The 25,832-nt window shown below is 42.6% G+C and overlaps 1 protein-coding gene across 1 annotated transcript; it reads left to right on the forward strand.

Annotated features, from left to right (window-relative positions):
• Positions 1–695: 695 nt before the first annotated feature.
• XPOT (exportin for tRNA) lies at positions 696–24,981 on the forward strand. Its single transcript, XM_028746040.2, has 25 exons — positions 696–989; positions 5,636–5,766; positions 7,299–7,381; positions 7,918–7,974; positions 8,447–8,516; positions 8,659–8,877; positions 9,557–9,741; positions 9,965–10,133; positions 11,014–11,250; positions 11,780–11,818; positions 12,249–12,311; positions 13,231–13,355; positions 13,790–13,931; positions 14,019–14,138; positions 14,339–14,433; positions 15,434–15,503; positions 17,015–17,253; positions 17,879–18,164; positions 19,602–19,791; positions 20,183–20,299; positions 20,497–20,612; positions 21,222–21,269; positions 22,117–22,188; positions 23,193–23,249; positions 24,367–24,981. Exons 2-25 carry the CDS (start codon positions 5,707–5,709, stop codon positions 24,391–24,393), a joined length of 2,886 nt encoding a protein of 961 aa, XP_028601873.2. The 5' UTR covers positions 696–989; positions 5,636–5,706; the 3' UTR covers positions 24,394–24,981.
• Positions 24,982–25,832: the final 851 nt, after the last annotated feature.

The following is a 25,832-nucleotide window of genomic DNA, read 5'->3' on the forward strand; positions in this document are numbered from 1 at the left end:
CCCTGCAGTGAACTCTCCCATTAATATTTGCCCCAACTTTTCATTCACTTGCTTTCCAACCACAGTCCAGAGAAGAATCAGCTTTTATACTAGTTTTAAGATTAAAACAGTGTAGCTTCTTGTTTGGAAATAAAGCCCCGTTGAAATCAGTGGGTCTTCTTTACGTAAACATAGGCTGCACTGTTGTGTTTTTCCTTCCACAGTGTTTAGCTGAGGATCTTCAGAATGTATTACAGTAAATGAATCTCATTTACAGAACTACAGTTCCCAGCGTCCCTTTGGGGGAAGCCATGATAGCTAAACAGAAATGTGTGCAGCGCTGGCATACCCCGAGAGCGTCCTCGGTTGTCAGCTCGCATGCGGTCGAGAGGAAGTAATGCAACCGGAGAGGCTTAAGGGGGTGATAGTCTGTTTAAATGACTTGTGGATCTCACACATGAAACCAAAATAGCCACTGATCCCAGTCTGAGCTTCAGGTTATTTGTGGCGATGACTGTCTCTTTTACGGACAAAAAAACCAGCCGAAAACCTACAGGACATGCGGCGCTCTCGAGCTCTGAGCGATGACTGCAAGTCCCAGCATGCACTGCGCCCCGGAGAAAGCATTCCCCGCCCCACCCCGGCCTACCGCCCTGATTGGTAGGAGCCAAAGCAAGCGTCGGGAAAAACCTGTTCCAGGGTTCAGGGCTTTCCCTTGCTCTGGGTTATTACAGGGCGCACCGCGTGCCTGTTCAAAGGGTTTGCCGCGGGGCAGGCTGGGAGCTGTAGTCTCGCTGGGCTTGTGGCAGTTTCCCGGGCGGAAAGGGGGAGGTGGGCTACGCGGCGTCTCCCCGCAACCCAGCCAAGGCGCACAAGTGGCCCCGCGGCGGCGGACCTCGCACACTCTGCAGCGGGCTGCTCTTCCTCTGCCCGGCTCCCCTGCGGTTGTGGCGGCCTCTCGGGAGTGCGGGACGACGACGCCACCCCTCCCTGATGGAATAGCTGGGAAGGTAACGAAAGGGGGCGCGGGGCGCGTGCTCGTTCCCGCGTGGCCCACCTGGTGGCCCCCAGGGCGCGCGGGGCTGGGGGGCGCCCTATTGGGGTGGGGGCGGGCCAGCAAAGGGGTGTGCTTGGCCCCGGCAGGCCCCTCGGGGGGCGGTGGTGGGGTCGACCCGTCGGGTAAGTTCGGGGGCTGCGCTGCTCTTCCCAGTAGATGGGACCCCGCTTGAGGGATCCCTGTGGGTCCCACTCCTCGCCTTCGGGGTGGGGGATCCGGCTCTCTCAAATCCCCACTTGGCCAATGATCGTGCCTACGAGGGAACGTGTTGCGGGGGGTGCGGTGGGCTAATCTCTTTTTAGCGTGAAGGGGAAGAGGATGGTTTAAATAAGAAATAAAAGCAGTTCTGCACCCGAAGGCCTCTTGCACATGAACCCGTTGCACCCGTTGCGCAGCAGCTGCTGGGTTGGTACGGAGTGGGGCTCGGGCCGGTTTCTTAGCCCGATTGACTGGTTGGTAGCTAGTGAGAAGCATCAGGGGCAGGAATCGTTTTTTGTTTTTTTTAAAAAAAGGGGTAATTAATTTGCATTAAGAATTGGTTCACACATGCCCATCCGTTGCTTGATGTTTCATCACTTTACAGCCATCCAAAAGCAATACTTCAGCTGACGCCAAACTTTCCCCCCCTTTGTTGTGCATCATAACGTGCGAGTCATTGCGTGATGGTGCAGTTGAGCTGTGAATGTGCTCGTAGGGATAGGAGTCAGTCAAGTGGGCTGCAATGGATTGAAATTAATAAACTGCAGTACCCTGAGCGGTACACCTAAGATAAGCCTGTTAGTGTTCTGAACACACCCTTAAAACGCCTCTTTGCTCTCTGATAGCCCTAAATTAGTAATATTTGCATGTGTAAGAGTCACCATGTGGGACGCGGGTGGCGCTATGGGTAAAAGCTCAGTGCCTAGGACTTGCCGATTGCATGGTCGGCGGTTCGAATCCCCGCGGCGGGGTGCGCTCCCGTCGTTCGGTCCCAGCGCCTGCCAACCTAGCAGTTCGAAAGCACCCCCGGGTGCAAGTAGATAAATAGGGACCGCTTACCAGCGGGAAGGTAAACGACGTTCCGTGTGCTGCGCTGGCTCGCCAGATGCAGCTTGTCACGCTGGCCACGTGACCCGGAAGTGTCTGCGGACAGCGCTAGCTCCCGGCCTATAGAGTGAGATGGGCGCACAACCCTAGAGTCTGTCAAGACTGGCCCGTACGGGCAGCGGTACCTTTACCTTTACCTTTAAGAGTCACCATAGATAGAAGCGCCATATCTCCTTGACTTCAGTAGTTTATAGTGGTGACAGTTCACACCTATACCCCCCCCCATCAAGTGTTGAAAGTGATGTCACATTACATAGGAGTATGCGTGACATTAATTCACCATCCCTTAATATAGCTACCTTGGGAAAACTGAATACTGTAGTAATGAATGACAGCATTTTTACTTTTTAAATGATTCATTTATTTCTAGTCTAATCCATGATGTTGTAAATAAATAATGCAGAGGGAAAGGCTGTGAGTTTGGTTGTTTGGATAATAACAGCAAACAGGACCCAAAAGACACTAATAATGTAGCAGGAAGCAGCAACCAGATGTAGGGTGACACTTTCCCCCACCCTCCAGTCCCAAATACTGTGCTACTGTGTAAGCCCCATTGACTACAGGAGGAATATAATAATAACAATTTATTATTTATACCCCATCCATCTGGAATTACTTCTAAGGAAACAAGTACAGGATTGTGCTGTCAGTCTGATTGTGAACAATCCTTTAGGCTTTTGGTTCACTGTTTCTTTTCTTTTTCCCTAGGTCAGTTTAAATAAAGGGGAAATTAAAATTTGTTGCTTAGGACTCTTTCTGTATGACGGTTAAAGTTGCTTCAGTGCAGGGGGGTGACAGCTGTTTTGGGCCCTTGAGTACATCTGCAATTAGGAGAAACCCACACAGACACCACACACTCACCCCAACCAAGCACACATTGCAACCTATTGGCTAGGGTATAATGCTTCTTTCAAGCCTTATTCCAATGAGAGAAGGGGACCATGTAAGTGACTGGGAAGATCTCAGTGGGCGCGTGTTGGCAATCCTTGCTTTTAATGGAAGGTCTTGTGTCCTGCTTTATTTATCTGTGTGGGAACAGATATATTTGATGTTGTTTGCACAGATTCCCTCCTGAATTAAAATGACTGTGTCTTGAGTCTGTCTAAAATGGATGGTTTTGTACTGTATTTTTAAAAGGGGTGTCACTTATGAGTGCAGGAGTGAAAAGTTTCCTGTTTTTCACTAGAAATATTTGAACTTTTTGGTATAAATAAGATGGATAATTCACACTTCTACTGAGGTGCATGTTCAAATTATTCAATCCTTTAAGGTCTTGTAATCTTTACCAGAGCTTTGTATAGGAGTAGGGCTCTCTCCTCCCCTTAAGTCTGTAGAGGGAGTAAAATTACATATTGCACAAAATCCTGTGTGCTGCAAGAATTTCAGCACAGTGTCATACTGTCTTTTGCAAACATGAGATGCCCCAGGAGGTAGAGACCAGTGTTCCTTCTTTCCTACAATAACATGGGGAGGCCTAGTTTGTGCCCCATTCAACTTCAGTGTGCTTACTCAAGGAACATTCTAGCACTAAAATGAAAATGTGTCTTCTTTCACTAGTTATGCCAGACTGCTGGTTCCTTTCGGTCCCAGATAGCACAGCCAATGGATAGGGATGATAGGAATTGTAGCTAGCAGCTGAAGGACTAAAGGTTTCCCAGCCCAGCTCTTGAGGGTGGAAATCCATCAGATCAAATACTAACTCCAGTACAGGATACTGGGTCACTATATCTTCTAAAAAATTGGAAGTAAAATGAAAACAACTTGGAATGCAACTCCATACGCGTTTACTTGCTGAACAGAATCAAACTTCTGGATAAACATGTAGAGGAACTCACTGCTCATTTCGTGGAATCGCTATGAAGGGCAGAAAGCTTTCTTGTGATAAATCTTTATCTCCGGATGGCTAACCTGTGGAATTCTTTGATGCTGGTTGGATTACAGGTCCAATTATTCCTGACCACTGGTCATACTGACTGGTACTTGATGGGCAGGGGCCCACACAATGTAAGGATTTAAAACAGATGTCAACTTCACAAAATCCAAAAGATGTAGGTCAAGTGTGTTTTATATTGGGGAGCAACGAGTAGTTTCTAATGCAGTGGTATAAACGTCTAATGAAATTGTGAACAACTAGGTTGCTTTGTTACCTTCCAAATAAAACTGCGCAAAAAATGTCTTGCTCACATGGGTATCCAGATTTTGGCACATTGAAGTATATGTTTTTGTAAGCTGAAATGGGTTGATATAATGATTTCGCTTTTTGGAAACATTCCCAAGCCCAAATTTTGATATGCAGCCTGAAGTATCTCATCTGCATGCAGCACTTGATGTAGACCATGTTGCAGTTCCAGGCTTGTAGTTCCACACTTGTAGTTGAGCTTCTGAGCTCTGGTGACTTCCCATACTTCCCCATTTGAGCCTCAAAGAATCTGGCCCCAGGACGCCACAGACCTAGCAAGTGGCAGGACTTGTTTTAAATGATCATCTCTGTGACACTTCAAATGCACATTAAAGGCCATCCCACTCTAAATATAACTTTTCCAAAGCCCGTAAACCAGCACCAAGCAAGGGTGTGACTAACAATTGTTCTTCGGCTTGCTGCCTTGGCACCAGAGTGTCCTTTAGGAAACCTGATGAGTTGGTTGAAGATCCTGCAGCAGTGGAACAATGAACTGCTCCCCAGATAATACAAACCTTTTATTCATTTCTCCACCTTTCAGTTCATATATACTGCACAGACAAACCACACAGCCCATTGTTGCCTTAGTAAAAATCTGAACCTGGCAGCCAGGCCCTACCTTCATTTTTATTTTATTTTATTCAGGAAGAGAATTGTACAAGGAGGTTTGGTAACCCTTTAAAGATTTCTGTGGCAACGATAAGGCAGCAAGTCTTCATTCTTTATTCTTTCTGGACTGCATACAGTCGTACCTTGGAAGTCAAACAGCTTAGTTCCCAAATGTTTTGACTCCTGAAAGTTACTGTTCCGGTTTGCGAACTAGTTTTGGAAGCCAAACGCCCGACAGCCAATCAGAAGCCACGCTTTGGTTTTCAAACGTTTGGAAGTCGAACGGAATTCCGGAACGGATTCCATTCGACTTCCAAGGTACGACTGTATTATTTAATATAGAACACAGTTGCTGTGTTTATGACCTCTAACCACCCTCCTTGCCCCAGAGCCTTCATCTCTCCCATTGTAGTTCAAGCTTTCATTTGGTTGTTGAGTTTATATACAAGAAGTTCTACAACAGGAGTGGGGATCCTGTGACCTGTGGATGTTGCTGGATTTCAATTCCCATCGCCCTGGATCCTCGGCCATGCTGGCGAGGACTAATCAGAGTTGGTGTTCAACAGCATCGGGAGAGCCACAGGTCCCTCTCCCCTGTTTCAATAAACAGGGCAGTTGCATTTCACATGGTTAGGCTTCAGCACCTGATACGTGAAAATAAGTAATTGTATTGATCGGCACCAGTGATTCAGACTCCTTGTTTTCTTGTTTTGTTTTCTCTGCAGATGTATGCAGCTTCTGCTGTGGGTGAATGGGATAATCCTGTTAAAAATAGGGAAGCTGGAGCATAGCAGAAATGGATGAACAAGCTCTTCTGGGATTAAACCCGAATGCTGACTTAGACTTCAGGCAACGAGTAAGCTTAATTATACTTGTTTTCTCATAATCTGTGTGACAACAGGTAGTTCGCTGGACATGAGCATGATGTTGATTTCATCTTGGAGTAAATAGTCCAGACCCGCAGTCGAGGATTCCACTGGTTTGAAAGTGTATGAGATGTTTTTTGAGGCTTCCACCCTCTGTTGATACCTAGTTTTTTTGAGAAGCATTGTCCATGTTATCACAGGTGTGGGCAGATTCCAGGTGCCTAGGATCTACTTTGTTCTAGACATCTGAGGTTCACCAACTGGGCTTGGGTGCAAAATAGGACTTGACATCTTTCCGCAGGGCCTGCAAGACAGAGCTGTTCCACCAGGCCTTTGGCCAGGGCACAGCGTGACTCCCTCCCTCGGCAATCTTCGCGGAGCTCTGGCCCAATGGTTGCCAGTGGCTTGAATTAATTAATTTTATAATGAATGATTTTAGAATGTTGTTTATGCTGTACTTTTGTACTTTTTTATTGTTGTTAGCCGCCCTGAGCCCGGCTTCTGCTGGGGAGGGCGGGATATAAATAAAATTTATTATTATTATTATTATTATTATTTATTATTATTAAAATCGTGACTTGGGATATATAGCCAGATGTAGATTGGTGTTCAGAAGATGGAATCAGCTACCTGCTGCACCTCATTAGCCATACACTGGGATAACCTGCATACATAAGAACAAATACATATCCACATTAACAGCCAACCAGGGATCCTAACAGACGAATTGTATGTGTGTGTGTGTGTGTGTAACCTTTTTGTTGCTGCTGTTATTAAGCTGTTGGGACTCAGAATCCCTTGCCAATCTATGCAGTTCATCCAGTGATCAGCCAGTAGACCCCAGTCTTATTTTCTGTTCAGATGTTTTGGGACTACAACTCCCATCATCCCTAGCTAACAGGACTAGTGGTCAGGGACCATGGGAATTGTAGTCTCAAAACACCTGGAGGGCCGAGTTTGCCTGTGCCTGCTCTACCTCCTGTGCCTTGCCCACCCACCCCAATTCATTTTTCTCAGTGGCTTCCTCCTCTCATCCTTCCCTCCAATTCCTTTTTCTTAGTAGTTGTCCCCCTTGTTTCCCTTTCCATAGGCAACCTTATACTTGCAAAACTGGCATAATGTCAACATCATTTTTCTCCTCCCCCACACTCCACCTTGCTTGATTTAAAGTTACAGAGAAGCTTACATATTCAGAGTTGTGTCCAGGAAAGTTGTCCCATGCCCAGTGCACAGAATTACCTGTTCAACAAGACTTCTCTCCTCTCCTCACACACCCCCCCACATTCCACTTCATCTGCTCCAGAGGACTCTCCCATCCCAGATTGGGGTAAGATGCAGAGAGAGAGAGAGTGTGTGTCTTATAGTCCATGCACTAATGGGAAGACTTCATTGAGTCAACCCCATATGTTTACATTATTTTGGAGAAGATTCCTCAAGTGGCTACTCTAGCAACTTTCTTTACAGTTTCTGGAAACTTTACAGTATAAAGGAATTCATTCATTCATTCTTTCATTCATTTTAGGCATTGGCCTATTTTGAACAGCTGAAGATCTCTCCAGATGCTTGGCAAGTGTGTGCTGAAGCTTTAGCCCAAAGAATCTACAGGTAGATAATAAATAGTTTTGTTTTTTTACATTTAATCTGAGAATGTTCTGAAGTTATATCGCCTTGACATAAGATTTATGTTATTTTATTGGTGATGCAGATGTCTCTGTTTAAAGAACCAAGCAATTTCAGGGAGGTCACTAGACCAGATGAATTCGATGGGTGGCTTGTTGCTCCAGCTTAACGACTGGAAATAGACCCACCACAAAATATGCAGAACAGCAGCTCCCCTAGATTTCATACAACTTGCAGCTCTCTAAAAAGGAATGATTTTGTAAGTGAAAGCGCAGGTGCTCAGGATGCTAAATACTGAATTTTAGGTTTGTTCAGTGTAGCCCTAGAATACACAGCCGACTGAAACTGAAATCACTGTGTCCCCACCCCGAGGGTTTAGTTTTCTGCCACGATACCAAATGGAATCTACCCACAAATCCTTAGTGCTTGTATCCAGTTTTCAGAATGCACCTTTCACGCCAATTGACTATTACATACATTGTTTGATTGTGCATTGATTGTACCGTTCTTCTTTGTTTCAGTGACGATCACATCAAGTTCTTCTGCTTTCAAGTCCTGGAACATCAAATTAAATACAAGTGAGGCGGCATCTTTACATTTATAGAATTGCAGCAAACGGAAAGCGAATGTAGAGAAATTATAACTGCTTGCGTTTCTAGTAGTTCATGTGTGTCATTTATTTTCTTCCTTGAATGTTGAAACGCCCGATTTAATGCATTTATTTCACTCTCAGTTGTCTAATTTAGCTGCACTGAAATGGCCAAAGGTTCACTCTGTGCCACCCAAAGCGCTACTGAGGTTTTGTGCTGGACGGTTCGATGAAAAACCTTTGGGGCTCCTCCCTGACAATTGGGGTGGTTCCTGATGCCTGCATATTTTCCTGGAGGGTGTAAATTAACCCTTGTGTGGTTTCTTAGCACGTGGTACCTCCCACTAACTGAACATCAGCCAGCATACAAAGTGACGGCACAGATGGTGCTGATGGGCTGCAGGTTCCAGGGTTTAAAATATACATATGCAAGTTGAATGTTGTGTTGTCCTGTGTTTCAGGTATACCCAGTTGACTGAGGTACAACATCAGCTAATCAGGGAAACACTCATAGCATGGCTACAGGCCCAGGTAGGTTTCTTCACAGTTTGGTTATTAATATTGTATGCAAATATCTGCTTGCAGCTGTTCCCCAAAAATTTCCAATATATTCTTGCATATTTTGAACCTACTGCATCTTGAAATGTTACTATAAAATGCTGGTTCCTTTCAGATGGTGAATTCTCAATCGGAGAAAACATTTATACGAAACAAAGCTGCACAAGTCTTCGCGTTGCTGTTTGTCACTGAATATCTCACGAAATGGCCCAAGTTTTTCTTTGATATCCTGTCTGTGGTGGGTCTCAATCCTCGAGGTGTGGACTTGTACCTTAGAATCCTTATGGCAGTCGATGCTGAACTGGTCGATAGGGATGTTGTTCATACATCAGAGGTAAGTTCCCTTCTTGCAATTCAAATGTACACTGTTCTATAAGTCCTGTTTTCCTAACTTGCCTTGCCTGTGAAAAGCATTTCTAAAAAAATGATTTCTGCTCTCATGGTGTTTTCTGTTCTGAAGTTTCTGTCTGCAGTTTAAGTAAACTTACAGTGCAATCTTACGCACGTCTAGTCAGAATTAAGTCCTATTGAGTTCAATAGGACAGTCCCAGCTACTGCCTGACTCCTTTTGCTCCTCTTCAAACACAGAGGCCTTCTGATGAGACACTTTTGGTGGTCCCACATGCCCCTGAGGGACAGCTGGCCTTTACCAGGGGCCAAGCCTGCAGTGTGGCAGGTCTTGTGGAATGCCTCACCAATAGAGTTTTCAAGCAGAAGTCATGGCTGCTTGTTTTTAGACACCTTCTAAAAACTGTGTTATTTAGACAGACATTTCAAAGCAGAGATTCTTTGCCAGCCAGCTTTTACACTTAACACTTTTTTAAAACAACCTTTTGGAATTCTTGCAGCCACTACCTCCATTTTCTGGTGTATAAGAAAGCAGTGAGGGAAATCTTCAGGGTGTTACTCCCAAAGTTGGCATTTGATATTCCTTTTTAAAAGCTTAAATGTTAGTGTCTAGACTGGCACCAGCATTTTCCCTTCCAAGACTGACAAACTTCTTACATTTACAGGAAGCCCGCCGAAATACCTTATTAAAAGATGCTATGAGGGAGCAATGCATTCCAAGTTTGGTGGAATCATGGTACCAAATTTTACAAACGTATCAGTACACAAATTCAGAGTTGACATGTCAGTGCCTTGAAGTAGTTGGAGCTTACGTTTCTTGGATAGAATTGAGCCTAATCGCCAATGAAAGGTAACATTTCTTTTGAATTAGGAACGCACAGACTAAACTCAATTTCTTAAATAAAATTTGGTTTAAAAAAACCAAACACAATTCCAGAAGCAACAGTCTTGAAGTTCTTTGGGCATTATAGCTGGGTTATATTATTTCCTGTCCAAAACAAGCAATAGCAAATTGGTAAATGTAACTCAGATGTTTGCATCTACCGAGTAAAACTTTTGTGTATCCCTTTTAGATTTATAAACATGCTGCTAGGTCACATGTCTGTAGAGGTTCTACGGGAAGAAGCGTGTGACTGCTTGTTTGAAATTGTAAATAAAGGAATGGACCCAATTGATAAAACGAAACTGGTGGAGACGTTGTGTCAAGTGTTACAGTCGGCTGGCCTCTTCAGTGTTGACCAGGTGAGTTGCCTTCCGCAAAGAGAGAGAAAAAGCTTGTGCTGATAGTCCTGTGTTGTGGTAGCGTCGGCAGCTGCTGTGTGCGTAAGAAATAGGTAACATATATTTCTTTGCCAATGCTATCAGAAATCTAGTATGCTGCTGGTGGTTCTTCCCCTTATGCCAGTATAATTTGCTACTCTTCCCTCCATCCCAAACTCTTATTTCTGTCTGAATGCTATCTTGTTTCCGAACTGATTCTCACCACCCCAATCGCACCCAGTCCTACTCATGTAGAGATTGGCAATTATATTTAATGCCAGTCATATAAATATGCCAGCAAATGTGCATAGAGGGTGAGAGAGAAAGTCCTACTGGGTTGGTAGTTTCAGGGCTTCCATGCAAACTGTTGCTTGCATCATTAGCTGACCTCCAGCTGTTGTAGAGCTGAATAGGATTCTTCCATCTGATGGGAACATAAGGAAAGCCCTGCTAGACAAGACCAAAGGCCTCCCTAGCATCCTGTTTCCCAGAGCAGCCACCAAGATGTCTATGGTAGGTCCACAAGCAGGAAGTGAGGACAATAGTCTCATGCCATCGTTCCCCGGCAAGTGATATGTAGGGATATTCTGCCTCTGATCCTCAGGAAACATTTTTGGCACTTTCTGATAGCTTCCCTGCACATAATTGCTCAGAAATCCCACTAAGCTCAATGGAGCTTGCTCTCTAGAAGTGTGTTTAGGATTGCAGCATAAGTAAATATAATAAATGCAATTATAAGTCTATCATAACCGTATCCATGTCATGTGTATGCCATTTTGGTTGATGTCATTAGAGGTTCAGGTAGATTAGTTGCTTTGGTGACGTAAACTAACATTTTTGATTTGATTAACCAACTTGACAGGAAGAAGATGTGGACTTTCTAGCCAGGTTCTCCAAACTGGTGAATGGGATGGGACAAGCACTGATAGCTAGTTGGACTAAACTTGTGAAAATTGGAGATATGAAGAATGCCCAGGATACTCTGCAAGCTATTGAAGCAAAAGTGGCCCTAATGTTGCAGCTTCTGGTTCATGAGGATGATGATATTTCTTCTAATATTATTGGGTTTTGTTACGACTATCTGCATATACTGAAGCAGGTAAATTGCTCTTCTTGTATGAAGGCTAACAGTAAAGCTTCATTTTGAAGGAGATGCAGCCTGGTGAAATCTTTTTCTCTGAAATATCTGATTTTTAAAAACCAAACAGGATCTCCATGCTTTATTTCTAAAACCAATGACCAGTGTTAATATGCAGAAACGGCCTCAGTCCAGTATACCTGAAGGAGCGTCTCCATCCCCATTGTTCAGCCCGGAAACTGAGGTCCAGCGCTGAGGGCCTTGTGGCGGTTCCCTGACTGCGAGAAGCGAAGTTACAGGGAACCAGGCATGGGCACTTCTCGGTTGTGGCGCCCGCCCTGTGGAATGGCCTCCCACCAGATGTAAAGGAAATAACTACCAGATTTTTAGAAGCCATCTGAAGGCAGCCCTGTTTAGGGAAGCTTTTAATATCTGAAGGACTATTGTATTTTAATATTTTGTTGGAAGCCGCCCAGAGTTGTTGTTGCTGTTATGATTAATAAATTGCTTGAGACACTTCAAAAGTAAAGTTTGTTCTTTCTTTTTGCAGCTTCCTATGCTTTCAGAACAGCAAAAAGCTAATGTAGAGGTAAGAGTAAGTAAAATATTTTTCCTCCAGAGCTTGTAACTGAAAAGAAAGATCTCTTCTGTCCTTTATCCCCCAAAACCTCATTATGACTAAAATGTATTGGGCTCTATGCAGTGACGTCATCCTGTTGCTTCAAGGACTTCTGCCTCCACAACAGCACCACCTCTCTCCACCATGCTCCTTGTTTCCCTCTATATTTCTTTTCTGGACGTTCCCCATGCCCTGTGAAGCAGATTTTGGAGAGAGTAGACAGGGAGAGGAAGTTTTGTTGCATAGGTGGAAGGAAGTCCTTGCATTAATGGGATTGCTTCGTTGGACACAACCCTTTGAATTGACTTATTTTCTTTTTAAAAGAGATGATGCAATGCATACTTCTTTTTTTAAGTCGAGAGTTTGATGCTATCTGATCAACTGTTTTCCATTGCTACAGGCAATTATGTTGGCTGTTATGAAGAAACTAACCTATGATGAAGAATACAACTTTGAAAATGAGGTTAGCTGTCACATTTGGCAGGTTTTAGCTTTTCATGGTTTAGCTTTTCGAGAAGTGGTTCAATAATGTCTTGGTAACTCTTGAGGAATTGTTTTAGTATTCAAATACGTGCCAATGTAAACATTCTGTATAGGACAGCAAGAAGGAGACACTTTAGTTTCTAGGGACCACAGCGCCAAGCAGCAAACATGGACGTGTGTTCTTAAAATGCATGTGTTTGAAGCTCTCTGCATGCGTCCTCATCTGCATGTGAAGCAGAAATCTTATTTTTATCAAACCCTGGTAGAAATGATGAGTGGGTGAGCTTTTTGTTCTTCTTCTCCTTGTGTCAGGCAGGCATAAGAAGCCAAAGCAGTGAGGAAGGGCCTTTGTCCATTCTAAGGCATAGCTCTTTTCTTTGTACAAATGCCTTTTTGAGTAGATTCAGTTGAAGTGAAACTCCTACCTTTATGGAGCCATGCTTTCCCCTAATACTACGCTAACCCCCTGAAGAAACGTGAGGATAAACAGCTACTGCCCCTTTCCTTTCTTTATGTTGAGAAGGCCCATCCAGTTTGGTGGTCTTCACAAAGACCAAAAGCAGCGTGAAACTAAATAAGGGCTCTTTGAATTTTGCAGCGGGGCGATGGTTCAAAGACTTAACTTTTGTTTAGTTTCCTTGGGACCACTTGACGGTGGTGTGTGCAGCCTGACAAAAGTACTAACTCATCTCCTGCAAACGTCCATGATTAGGAATGAATGACTCTTGCCAGTGTGAGAGAATATTATCACAAGTTAGTTAGCTAAACACTTCATTGTTACGCAAAGAAATTTTACGTCCCTGCAGTCAAAATGATCAGACGTATGTTTGTGTTTAATCTGTTCTTATTTTAAAAAATAACACCTTTGGTCCTGTTCATGCCAATACACACGTTGACAGGGTGAAGATGAAGCGATGTTTGTAGAATATCGGAAGCAACTTAAACTATTGTTGGACAGACTTGCACAGGTTTCGCCTGAATTACTCCTGGTTTCCGTCCGGAGGGTTTTTAACACTACATTGCAGTAAGTTTTGTGTTAGCTTTGTTAAGTTTTTCTCTAGTCCATCCTGGTCATTTGTTGCTGCTGCTTCTTTTTAAGCATCAAAAAATTATGTTGACATTTAAGAATCCCAGAGATGACTTGTCTCATCCACATTAAATGATACAGAGAAAATACATGAATCTTTGTATGCTCCTTTGGAGCTTCTAGTCTCTGGTATCCAATATAATCTTATTAACACCTGGTAAGTCAGGATACATTCGTTGGTGCTTAATTTGGCCATTGTGTGTTTCTTATCAGACTGTTCCAATCTGCTTGGGACGAATAAGTCACTCACTGTAAGATTGATTGTGGCTATTTTGGGTTCTTTTTAAATGTGTGTGTGTGTGTGTGTGTGTGTGTGTGTGTGTGTATGCATGCATATGCCTTACTTGGGCCTATTCTGTTCTGTTTTCTAGGAATTGGCAAACTAAGCCGTTTATGGAAGTGGAAGTCGCAATCAGACTGCTGTATATGCTGGCTGAAGCTCTTCCAGTATCTCACGGGGCTCACTTTTCAGGTGATACAAAGGCCGGCGCTCTGCAGGACATGATGCGGACTGTAAGTACAAAACAAACTCAAGACAGTTTTCCTTTTCAGCAAGCCTTTCTTCAGTCAAGGTGACTTATCCTTTTCTCCCTCTTGCAGCTGGTTACATCGGGTATTAGCACCTATCAGCATACATCAGTAACCCTGGAATTCTTTGAGACTGTGGTCAGATATGAAAAGTTTTTCTCCATTGAACCTCAGCACATTCCAAATGTTTTAGTAAGTCCATAGTAATTGCTTCCTTTTATTTTTTTAATGTGCGTTGGTTATCAGTATCGCTTCTACACCCCCTCCCCCTCCAGACAGTTTTTTGTAAAAGGAGTTTGTGAAACGGTTTTACCTCTTTTCCCAATTTATTACCCTTTTCCATCATGCAATGTGGCTTAAATCGATCAAACTCTTCCCATCTTTAATTGCAGATGGCCTTCTTGGATCACAGAGGTCTTCGCCATAGTAATCCAAAAGTGCGAAGCAGAGCAGCTTATCTTTTCTCCAGATTTGTCAAATCCCTCAAGTAAGTTGCTTGAAACCTAGAGACTTAATGGGAATATTTTCAGAAATAAAAGAGCTATTTCCCGCCCCCCAGGAAAATGAAGCTGCATAAGCATCATCATTCTTTACAGTGGTACCTCGGTTTAAGAACTGTCCGATTTAAGAACGATTTGGTTTCCAAACTCTGCAAAACTGGAAATAGTGTCTTGGTTTGAGAACTTTACCTCGATCTAAGAATAGAATCCAAACATTGGAAGGGCACCGGCGGCGGGAGGCCTCATTAGGGAAAGCGTGCCTCGGTTTAAGAACGGTTTTGGTTTAAGAACGGAGTTCCGGAACGGAATAAGTTCGTAAACCAAGGTACCACTGTATTTGCAAACCACTTTTCCATGGCCAGCCATAAGGCAGCTCACAACATCAAAAAGTTTACATAAGTTAATTCACTAGCAATGCCAAGGCGCAACAAAATATAAATAGCCATAATAAGCTTGGCACTTTGTGCAGAGTCTGGAGGACACTACAGAAGGATCTTTTCTAAACAAAAATAGAAATGAGGTTTACTGATTTTCAGCTTTGATTTTTATCTTCAAATATTGAGGCCATGAATTCAGGTTCTTGTTTTCTTGATGTGTCGTTAGAAATACTGTACACGACTGAAAATTTGAGTCTGGAGACTTATGGAAAAGTTCAGTAGTTAACCCACCTCTTCTAAATCAGTTCACTGTTACTCCAGGACATCAAAATTCTTGTTATGTGTTTTCCGTAAATGTGTTTCTATTAGGTTACAAGTTTAATTCTAAATAAACAAATTAAGCGTTTTGGGCTTAAGATTGCATTTACTGATGAACAACTCATTCCAATAAATAGAGAAGATTAGGGTACTTATTTTTCCCCATTGTACTCTTGCATTACAAGAGTTGCAACTTCTAAATTGATACTTTTAAAAATACTGTTCGACTGTCACAATTCAACACATCCATTGCTGTAAAATGTTGTAAGCATCTTCCACTCCTGTGTTTCAGCAAACAAATGAACCCTTTTATTGAAGATGTACTGAACAGAATACAAGATCTGCTAGAACTTTCTCCACCTGTAAGTATTTCCTTTTGTCTTGAATGAAAAGGGCAAAGAGGCTGGGCCCATAACAGTCGGGAGGAAGGCAGGACAACATTATACATTCTGAATTGCTGTCGAAATATAGAAGATGATGCAAATGTACACATGCTGTTTGCATGATTGTCAGGTAGTCAGGTTGCATATAGTCTGCAGCTTACCAATGTATGCCTCGTTTGGGTTGTTCTTTAAATGATCTTGGCATGTGGCAAGTGCCCTATCTCATCTTAAGCGTAGGCTAGTGGTCTTGGACTGGCCAAATGCGTTCTTCAAATTCCCATTAGACCACAAGGCTTACTAGGTAACCTGGGGCTTGTCGTTATTTCCCAGCCTTCAGAGGTTGTAAACATAAAGGAAGGGTGGTATTGATGATGTTTACTGCCCTGAGCTTTTTAGAGGAGAAATGGCAGGATAAAAACCTAAGTCGGAAACTTCCTGGAGCACTCCATAGATACAATGTCAGATTATAGACTGGGTGTTATGGCTGTTCATGACCAGGGTTTCTAGAACCCTGGAGCTGCTTAAACCTTCTGAGCCATCCTTTGTTCACCAATACCCTTCTTATCATATAGCATAGTACTACCTATGGAGTGGCGGGTGGCGCTGTGGGTTAAACCACAGAGCCTAGGACTTGCCGATCAGAAGGTCGGCAATTCGAATCCCTGCAACGGGGTGAGCTCCCGTTGCTCGGTCCCTGCTTCTGCCAACCTAGCAGTTCAAAAGCACGTCAAAGTGCAAGTAGATAAATAGGTACCGCTCTGGTGGGAAGGTAAACGGCGTTTCCATGCACTGTTCTGGTTCACCAGAAGCGGCTTAGTCATGCTGGCCACATGACCCGGAAGCTGTACGCTGGCTCCCTCGGCCAATAAGACGAGACGAGCGCCACAACCCCAGAGTCGGCCACGACCGGACCTAATGGTCAGGGGTCACTTTACCCAGAAAGTTGGGGCAACCCCTAGAACAGATTTTTTTTGGGGGGGGTCCAATTGTGCAAGTGGAAATTCTTGCACTGATGGGAATCATTATTCAGCACTATTTTATATACAATCCATGGAACTTGACCAGCTAAACAATTGTTTCTTCATTTAACAAGAAGTCCTTCAGAATGTAAATCATTCATTGGTTCCTGGACCCATTTAGTATCTCTTACATTGGGAACTTTGCAGACCAGAGTGAATGTTGCATTGCAGACCCATAGACAGCCCCATAGGCGTTTGAGACTTTTGAGATTAACTTCACATTGTTGTGGCATGCAAAGTAGGTGGAATATACTATCGGAAGTGATTATTTCCAAATAAGTAGCATCCATAGTGGTAACTCAGCCTCATGAAAGATTTGAGCAGTTTGGGGTAAGGTAGCATGGAGCGTTGCTGTACAAATAGGTTGTTTTGTGTTTGTTTGTTTTTTTAAAAAGCTATTCTAGATTTCTGCAAGTAGAATTTAATAGGAAATATCTGAACATAAAGCTCTCCTTTGTTTTCTGGTTCCAGGAAAATGGCTACCAGGCTTTTTTAAGCAGTGATGACCAACTGTTCATTTATGAGACTGCTGGAGTACTAATAGTGAACAGTGACTACTCTGCAGAACGGAAGCAGGCATTAATGAGAAATCTTTTGACTCCTCTAATGGAGAAGTTTAAAGTGCTGTTAGAAAAACTTATGATGGCACAAGATGAGGATAGACAAATGGCATTAGCTGATTGTCTGAATCATGCTGTTGGCTTTGCAAGGTGGGAACAATGTATAGTTTATTCAACATGCATACAGAGGTATAAGTTTAAAGAAGAGGTTTGCGGACGGCTGTTTGCAAACTCCAATGTTAGCAGAGGTTCACATGTTTGCTAAAGTCTAAGCTGGGGAGGGGGTTCCCCCTCCTGATATTTTCCTACCCTGTTATGGGAATAAAGCTTGGGAATCTGATTTGGTGGTGGAAGGAAGTTTCTTAAAAGTACATCCCTCTGTGACTAGAAATATTGAGAGCTACAAAAATCAAAAGGCCTTGTGGAAACCAAATTCTATTGCTCCCTAATCTGGAAAAAAATACTTATGACTAAATGTGTTGTTAATAAATATTTATCAGTGCCTTCAAGTAGTGTAGGATGTAGCCCAAAGAGCCTATTGGGCATAGATTTACAAAATTTATTCAGAACAGTCCCTGTAAATTCAAATTGCAGTTAAGTTTTAACTAAAACATGGCAATGGTGATAAAAATGTTTTAGCTGTGTTGCATCAGATTTGCTTTTAGTACTGGTCTGATTTGAGAACAGCATAGCTGAAATATTTTTAAATGGCTCATCCTAAGGATCTGCCTGCTGGTATATGGCAAAAACCTTGACTACTTCTTCTTTTGCACAGCCGTACTAGCAAAGCTTTCAGCAACAAGCAGACAGTGAAGCAATGTGGCTGCTCCGAAGTGTATCTGGACTGCCTGCAAACCTTCTTACCGGCTCTCAGCTGCCCCTTGCAGAAGGAAGTTCTCCGAAGCGGTGTCCGCACCTTCCTTCACCGAATGATTATTTGCTTAGAGGAGGAAGTTCTTCCGTTTATCCCTTCAGCCTCTGAACATATGCTCAAGGATTGCGAGGCAAAAGACCTTCAAGAGTTCATCCCTCTCATAAACCAGATCACAGCTAAGTTCAAGGTAGGCATCTCCCTCGATGTAAAAGGTGAGGAACTAAACTAAGTGTCTCTTGAGCCGGCCTACGAAGTGAGATCATCACCGGAGGCATTGCCCTGAGTGTTCTCACCATTTGAAGTTAGGTGGATGGTGGCAGTCAGAAGGGCCTTCTTGGTGTGGTGCCCCAATTGTGGAATGCCTGGCACCTCCTTCAGCATGTTTTCAGTGCCAAATACCCTCCCCCCCCCCAGACCTTTAACAAATTTTATCGGTCTAGCGCCTGAATTTATCATTCATTTAGTGTCATTTGCTTTTTACCTGTCGCTTGTATTTGCAAGCTGCCCTGGAAATATTTTGTATTGATGGGCAGCAGTTACCTTTCAGAAACAAGACGTTTGAAAAGATACCTTCCGGAGCAGGATGTCTAATTGCAGCAAAGCCTGATTTTCTTTTCTTTTTAATCCCTCTTTTAGAAAGTGGATTTTTTGGAAAAGGAATTTGAAAAAGAGACTGTATTCAAGTGAGGGTATTCAAGTGTTAGTGGTAGATGAAGAATTCTAATATAATAGCTACAGTCAGTGATGCTGTGCAGTTGAGCCTTCAACTTTTTAAAAAACCTTGCTTCCTTCTTATAATGAGATTCTCTCCCTTGCTTGTGCAAACTGTAATTTGCTCCAAAATAGGGGACTGAAGCCCATTTCAGATCATATTTTAGTCCCCAGGTTGTGGGCAAACCATACATTACCCAGTTTGGTTTCAACAGCAAGCTATGAACTTAGTCAAACCAATCGAAGGAAAGAGATGGGGTTCTCAACGGACCAGCCCAATGGGTTGGCTGCAGTTAATTCTCTGTAAAAGAGGAATAGATCTGCATCATCCAATTAATGGTTGAAAGGGAAGGAATGTAAAGCAGTTTCCATAGGCTTTTCAACACTATCTTTAATATAATGCCTTGTGAACATAAAATAATGTGGCTTGTTTGGCTGGCTGAAAGTGCCATTCCACATGGGTAATTATAACTAAATTAGCTAACTTAAAACTAAGACTTGAGAATTGTTTGGCCATCATCATGGTGTCATCCAAAATAGCACTCTCTGTACAGCAGAAATCCATTCAAGCCCCAAATGTCTTTTGCGTGATAGTGCAGTTTTTGTATTTCAACTCCAGGAATCCCTGCTAAAAAGGCAGAGGAAGTTCTTAATGTAGATGCTCTCTGTTATCACAAAATTTTGATTTATCTTGGGAAGTTTGCATTGATCTAATAAGTTAGAGTTGAGAGAAGTAAACAATGTTAACCATTGTACATTTAGATATATAGATTTACCGTTAGAACTTTGTATCTTTAAAATGGAAGTATAATAAACTAAAGACAAGTTGCTTGCCTTTTTGTTTATGGTATGTTTTGCTCTTGCTCATCCATAAGTTTAATTTTGTCAACTTATATATTCCCTGTCCCAATAGAACCAGGTGTCCCCATTTCTCCAACAAATGTTTATGCCTCTGCTGCGTGCTATTTTTGAAGTCCTGCACCGCCCAGCTGAAGAAAATGACCAATCCGCTTCATTAGAAAAGCAGATGTTACGAAGGAGTTACTTTGCCTTTTTGCAAACCGTCACTGGTAGTGGAATGAGCGAAGTCATAGCCAATCAGGGTAAGGCATGGCTCATGATGGGAGACTGGTTTTGTATCCATATAATTCTTCTAGTATGGAAGTGTGGTTCTTTAGCAGTGAAAGAACTGTGTAGTTCAGTTCTAGAAGGTTCTTAAAGTGAGTTGCTTAGATAAAATGCATATGGGTTGTATCTAACCAAGTCCATTTATTTCAGTAGATCTTTTCTGAGTATGCCTTAGGTCAGCTACAATTATTATTATGTGTATTATGTGTGTTTTCCTAGGAGGGGAAATGCTTCGTAACACATGATTTATATATGGAAAACGAATTGGCCAGCTTCACACTTTGCTCTTGACAGACCAGAACAATTTGTTACTTATTGCCACTTCATTGGTTTGAATAAGATTTAATTGAGATTTCCTTCCTCTAGGTGCGGAGAATGTAGAACATGTCTTGTTCACAATCATCCAAGGAGCAGTTGATTACCCAGATCCTATTTCTCAGAAGACATGCTTTATTATTCTTTCAAAATTAGTGGAACTCTGGGGTAAGGTTGCCTTCATACCATAATGGCTTAAGTTTGATACCCACAAAACAAAAGGTTTTTAGTTTTTTGTGTTCCGCCTTCAAATGTTGCAGTAGTCACTGTGGGGGGGGGGTGTCCTTTTCCTAATACTGTGTGGTGCTTACCCTTGGTGATGAGAACCTGAGAAAAGTCTGAATATTCTTGTTTGGCTTTTTTAGGAGGCAAAGATGGACCTGTGGGTTTTGCTGACTTTGTCTACAAACACATTGTTCCTGCATGTTTCTTAGCACCTTTAAAGCAAACCTTTGACTTAGCAGATGCACAGACAGTATTGGTATGTATTCCGAAGCCTGACAACATTGGGAAATGAATGGCTAAATGTCCTATAGGCACACCAAATTGGGCGGTGGGTGGCTCTCCTGAGGTCTTCTAAGATGCAGGAGCTCACAGGAATCTGGAAAGCCTGTTCACAGAATATGGAAACCTTTGGGGCTTTTTAAAAGAACTCCTATACATAAGAGGCAGTTGGAGCCATGTGGCTTCTTGGTAAATCATGTCTCCATGGCTTGTACCCTGAATGCCGACATACAGAAGTAGTAGAATTCAGGGCCTCCGCTGGGTTCAGTCTGCCAAATGTAGATTGTTCAGAGCTCCTGATAAACTCCACAAGAAAATTCAGCAATCCTGAAATCTGGCAGCAGATTCCATCTGGCTTAGAATTCTGGCATCGGTAGAAATAGTTAGCCACTCTAGTAAACTTAATGCTCTCTTGAAGAATGTGCAAAGCCCTGGCTTTATTTTGAAGCCTTTCTGCTGCTAACAAAGGTTACTTTTACAATGAACTATTAGCCCCAGAAAGTGTAAATGTAGCATGTAATTCAAACTACCAAAATTCCAATACTCAAATGTTTGTGCTGAAGTATTTTTGTTTCATTTTTATAAGGCTTTATCCGAGTGTGCAGTGACACTAAAAACAATTCATCTCAAAAGGGTAAGGCTTTTGGAAATAGTGACTATTTTATTAATAGGCTTTTTTTACCTTGTCAAAAACACTGTTTCAGTTCACAATTTGCAGGCTGCAGAAGGGAGGCTCTGTGGAGGGTGGATTTCCTGTTTTGGTTGAGTTTTCCCCTTAGTCTCTATTGGCTTGGTCATACTCCTGTATGAAATCCAGGAAGAAAATTCTGCAAGTAAACTTCCTGTTTTAAAAATAAGTCACAGGAACAGGGCACTTGCACATTTCAGCTGAGTTTGCATTCCTTCTGGCTGCAAAAATACTGAGCCTCCTGATTAGTTAAAAATGTTTTGCCATTCTTGCAGCCTGTTTCCCCCCCGAAATGGTCATATGTCAGAGTTACGACAGTCTGTATATGCAAAGTGATAGGAGGGGTGTGGTGTTAGCTAACATAGGAACTTACACAGAGTTACTTTTTTTTTTTAATGTTTGCTTTTCTTTAGCCTTTGTGGTGCCTTTTTGAATGTAGAAGTGATACAGCCCCACTTCAGACAATCATATTTTGATTTAATAAGCTGAGATATGAACAAGCTTTTTGCCCTCACATGCAGCCCCTTTGCTCAAGCCATGTTTAAACTAGGAAGTTTCTAAATTAGCCATTGTTTCCTGCTTAATCTGAAATAGAAAACTATAGTTCCCAGCTTTGGAACAAGTCAGGATCTTAAATCAACTTGATTTAAGATTCCCCTCTTCCATTTTTTGGCTACACTGGCCAAAGCCAATGTATGATCTTATTAACTGGATAAAAACCTGTAATGTGGAACAAGTTCAAATGATAAAATACCTAACTGCAAAAACACTGCTTGGATGTTCCTTTTCGTAGGGCCTTGAATGTATTCAGTATCTCCAACAAGAATATCTACCTTCGCTGCAGGTAGCTCCCGAAATAATACAGGTAAAACTTATTATTTGGCTGATGCATGAGATTGGATCTAACAGGACTAGTGAAGATTATATCCCATTTTCCTGGCAGCTCCCAGTCCTGCAGGAAAAAAATCCCTCAGTTCCCCTGAGGGGGGTGGGTTCCTGTTGAATGGGGTAGCATGCTAAGCTGAGGGGAAAGGTGGGGATCCCAAAAACCCTTGGAGCTAATCCAGTTCGGCTTTTCCAGTGTGTAACGACATTTGTTATTTTCAAGCAAAACATACTGTAGTATGATTGCAAGAGTGTTTGATGATTTTGCTGGAGCAGATTATTAATCTGGTGCTCAAGGCGCACAGCGCATCTAATAGTTGAGGTAAAAGCGCATGACTGTTCTTGTCATTAGTCTATTATAAACAGTAAGTGTCATTTACTTTCTAAAAGGTGACTGAGAACTAACTTGTATCTGCAAGGTGTATTTTATATGCACTAGAGAAGATACTTCTGCATACATTGTCTTGCTAAATGAGAACTGTGCTTGTTGAAGGTTTTATGCGGGGAGAAACAAACCCACCACCCGAATTTAAGGTTTCACAGAGATAACACAGTTATCCTTGTGGTGATTCCCTAGCAAAGGATTGGTGGCATTGTCCTAATCACCATGGCTGAATACAGGTCCCTTTCCTCTTTGCCTTCCAACAGATGACTGATGCTATTTGCTACAAGCAGGTTTTAACTGAGGCACAGAGAGATCATTGCATGCAGGAGCCTGAACACACATAGTCACCTGCTTCCTCACACACAGATCTATAGATAGATCCCATTTCTAAATGGTTACATTTTCATTAGGATTGGAAACAATTTCCAGGTCCAACGGAAACAGTTTCCACATACAGCATTTTTATTGTTGGATCTTTCATTATTATTATTATTATTATTTTGAAAGGAACACATTCGTAGTTGCTGAAAAAAATAACCATGTTACTTCAATGCAACAGTGCAAACTATTTGCTCATTATTCTGGTGCTTTTCTTGTAGGAATTTTGTCAAGCACTTCAGCAGCCTGATGCTAAAGTTTTTAAAAATTACTTAAAGGTAAGTTAAATTTGCATCAGTATTCCTTCTTTCACGGGTGAAGGCATTTTGTCATGGATTAAATAGGTCTTGCATGTATCTGCTTGCATTTACCATAAACTCTGAATGGGGGGGGGGGGCTGCAGCCCTCCAGATGTTCTTCAGCTCCCATCTTCCCTGACCTGACTGGCTGGGGCTGGTGGGAGTCCCAACATCTGGGAAGCTATAGATTCTCCAGCCCAGTGTTAACTCTGAACAATACTGCTTGCTACAGGAAACTATTATTATACCAACATAGAAACCACCTTCATGCGTTAATAATGTGAAGGGAATCCACGTGAGTAAGGCGAAATGAGCCACATCCTTGAACAGATCTGGGCTGAGGTTGTAGCTTTTCACCCCTTTCCATTTTACTCATCTTTTGAATATTTTAGGTGTGTGTTTTCAATTGATAGTTTTAATGTTTCTTTTTGCTTAGAGGTTTTCTTAGTCAAGCAGTATGTAAGTTTCATTAAATAACATTTTAGGTGGCTTTGGTTAAATTACCAATTTCATATGCAGCTTACAGTATTTTATATGACTTTTCAATTTAACTATGGCCAAGATAGCTATGTTGAGAACTTGCCTTAAAAATAGCACATGAGAAGTTGCAGAAGCATTTTATCAACTTATCTTGGAGGGTTGAAACCACCCTTAAGGCAAATAGCAGACAACATAAGCATTGTATCTATTTCCTGTCCAGGTGGGAGACTCCATTGCCAACTTACTTACTGCTCTTCATGGTGTCTAAGAAATGAGTCCCATAAGCAGAAGCCTGCTCAAGGACTTCCACTAGCACAATGGGGCTTTCCTCCCCCCACATACCCCCAAAATGGTTCTGGGAGGTTGGGGGTAACTCCCAGTTCATGTGGGAAGGAGGGGGGAGAGGGCCCTGTCTGGAAGCTGCAATACTTTCACATTTCTGTAGCGCTACGCTGAATTCCTCCCAGAGATTTGATAGTCTCTTTGGTAGCTGCAAATGGTCCCATTTAAACCTGATTTCTGCCACTGGCAACATACTTTTTTTATTCTTAGCTTAGTGGTACTGTTCTTCTGTGCTTTCTTATTCTCTAAAGTACTTACTTTCTTTTAAAAACAGGTATTCTTTCAAAGAGCAAAGCCCTAAGAGATCTACTGAAACCTTTGACTGTTTCCCCCTAATCAGGATCTCCAGATATTGATTTGTATGAATGCAAACTCCTGTGCCATTCAGGCTTACTTTTTCTTTTGGAAGACATTGCTCTGTGCTTCAATCAGTATGTGTATTAGCCTTTTGGTGTAAAAGTGCAAATGAAATGCCCTACATTGTGTTGGTTGATGCACATGCGGCGCGTGGGCAACACGTCTTGCCTGCCTGCCTACTCAAAAACACTCTGATAATTGTGTGCTGTAATTAGTACAGCAAAAACAAAAATCCTTTTTTATTTTGAAATTTAAAAAAATGTATAAATTCCTTCCAAGCCCATAGGAATGGTTATAAATTGTGTACATTTTTAAATACTGAGTAAGATATTTGCATATTAGAAATGAAATTCATTTGTTCATGCACGGTGATATAAAATAAAGCAATCAAACTTGGTTTTGTAGATAGATGTTTCATTGGAGCGGTCTTAATGCTGAAGTGTATGCTACAAAACAGTTATTAATGGATCAGATTTACAAGAAGATCTGGTTCTACATTTTTATACAGAAAAATAAATTTTATTCAATGAAATCCACAAGTTCTCATGAGTCATTGGTTGTTTTCTTGGCATCTGTAGTTAAATAATGGAAGGCTGTGTCTGTGCTATACACACTACATAGACTGGTCTTTTGTAAAGGTAAAGGTACCCCTGCCCATACGGGCCAGTCTTGACAGACTCTAGGGTTGTGCGCCCATCTCACTTAAGAGGCCGGGGGCCAGCGCTGTCCGGAGACACTTCCGGGTCACGTGGCCAGCGTGACAAAGTTGCATCTGGCGAGCCAGCGCAGCACACGGAACGCCGTTTACCTTCCCGCCAGTAAGCGGTCCCTATTTATCTACTTGCACCCGGGGGTGCTTTCGAACTGCTAGGTTGGCAGGCGCTGGGACCGAGCAGCGGGAGCGCACCCCGCTGCGGGGATTCGAACCGCCGACCTTTCGATCGGCAAGCCCTAGGCGCTGAGGCTTTTACCCACAGCGCCACCCGCGTCCCTTGACTGGTCTTTTACCCCCCCAAAAAAATCATGACTGAGCAGATCTTTGGTGTTGTTTACAAGTTTCTTATACCCCTGGGGAAGTCTCAGCATACGGCTCAATGGAGTTTTCTTCCATTATCCCTGACAATCCCATGATCACACACAAGTATGGGCACTGCAGTAACTTCTAGGGGGAAGTGGTCTTGCTGAGATAGATATATGAGAATGTCAAGCTATGGCTGGTGAACTGCACTGTGCTACATGCTTATCTCCGTAAAATCCCATCTTGTAATTCTTAGAGGACAAACCACAGGATATGAGTGTAATAGTCCTCTCCCCCTTGAGTTGCCATCAAGATCTTCAGAGGCACACCATCTCTGATAATGGATGTACCATAATAGTCACCAT

The sequence above is a fragment of the Podarcis muralis genome, chromosome 10 (genome assembly GCF_964188315.1).
Source record: "Podarcis muralis chromosome 10, rPodMur119.hap1.1, whole genome shotgun sequence".
In the NCBI taxonomy this organism is placed as follows: Eukaryota; Metazoa; Chordata; class Lepidosauria; order Squamata; family Lacertidae; genus Podarcis; species Podarcis muralis.

Coding starts and splice junctions, on each gene's coding strand:
- XPOT (XM_028746040.2), top strand. CDS start 5,707: ATGGATGAACAAGCTCTTCTGGGATTAAACCCGAATGCTGACTTAGAC. Junction 7,975..8,446: donor GAACATCAAATTAAATACAA/GTGAGGCGGCAT, acceptor CCTGTGTTTCAG/GTATACCCAGTTGACTGAGG. Junction 13,356..13,789: donor GTTTTTAACACTACATTGCA/GTAAGTTTTGTG, acceptor TCTGTTTTCTAG/GAATTGGCAAACTAAGCCGT.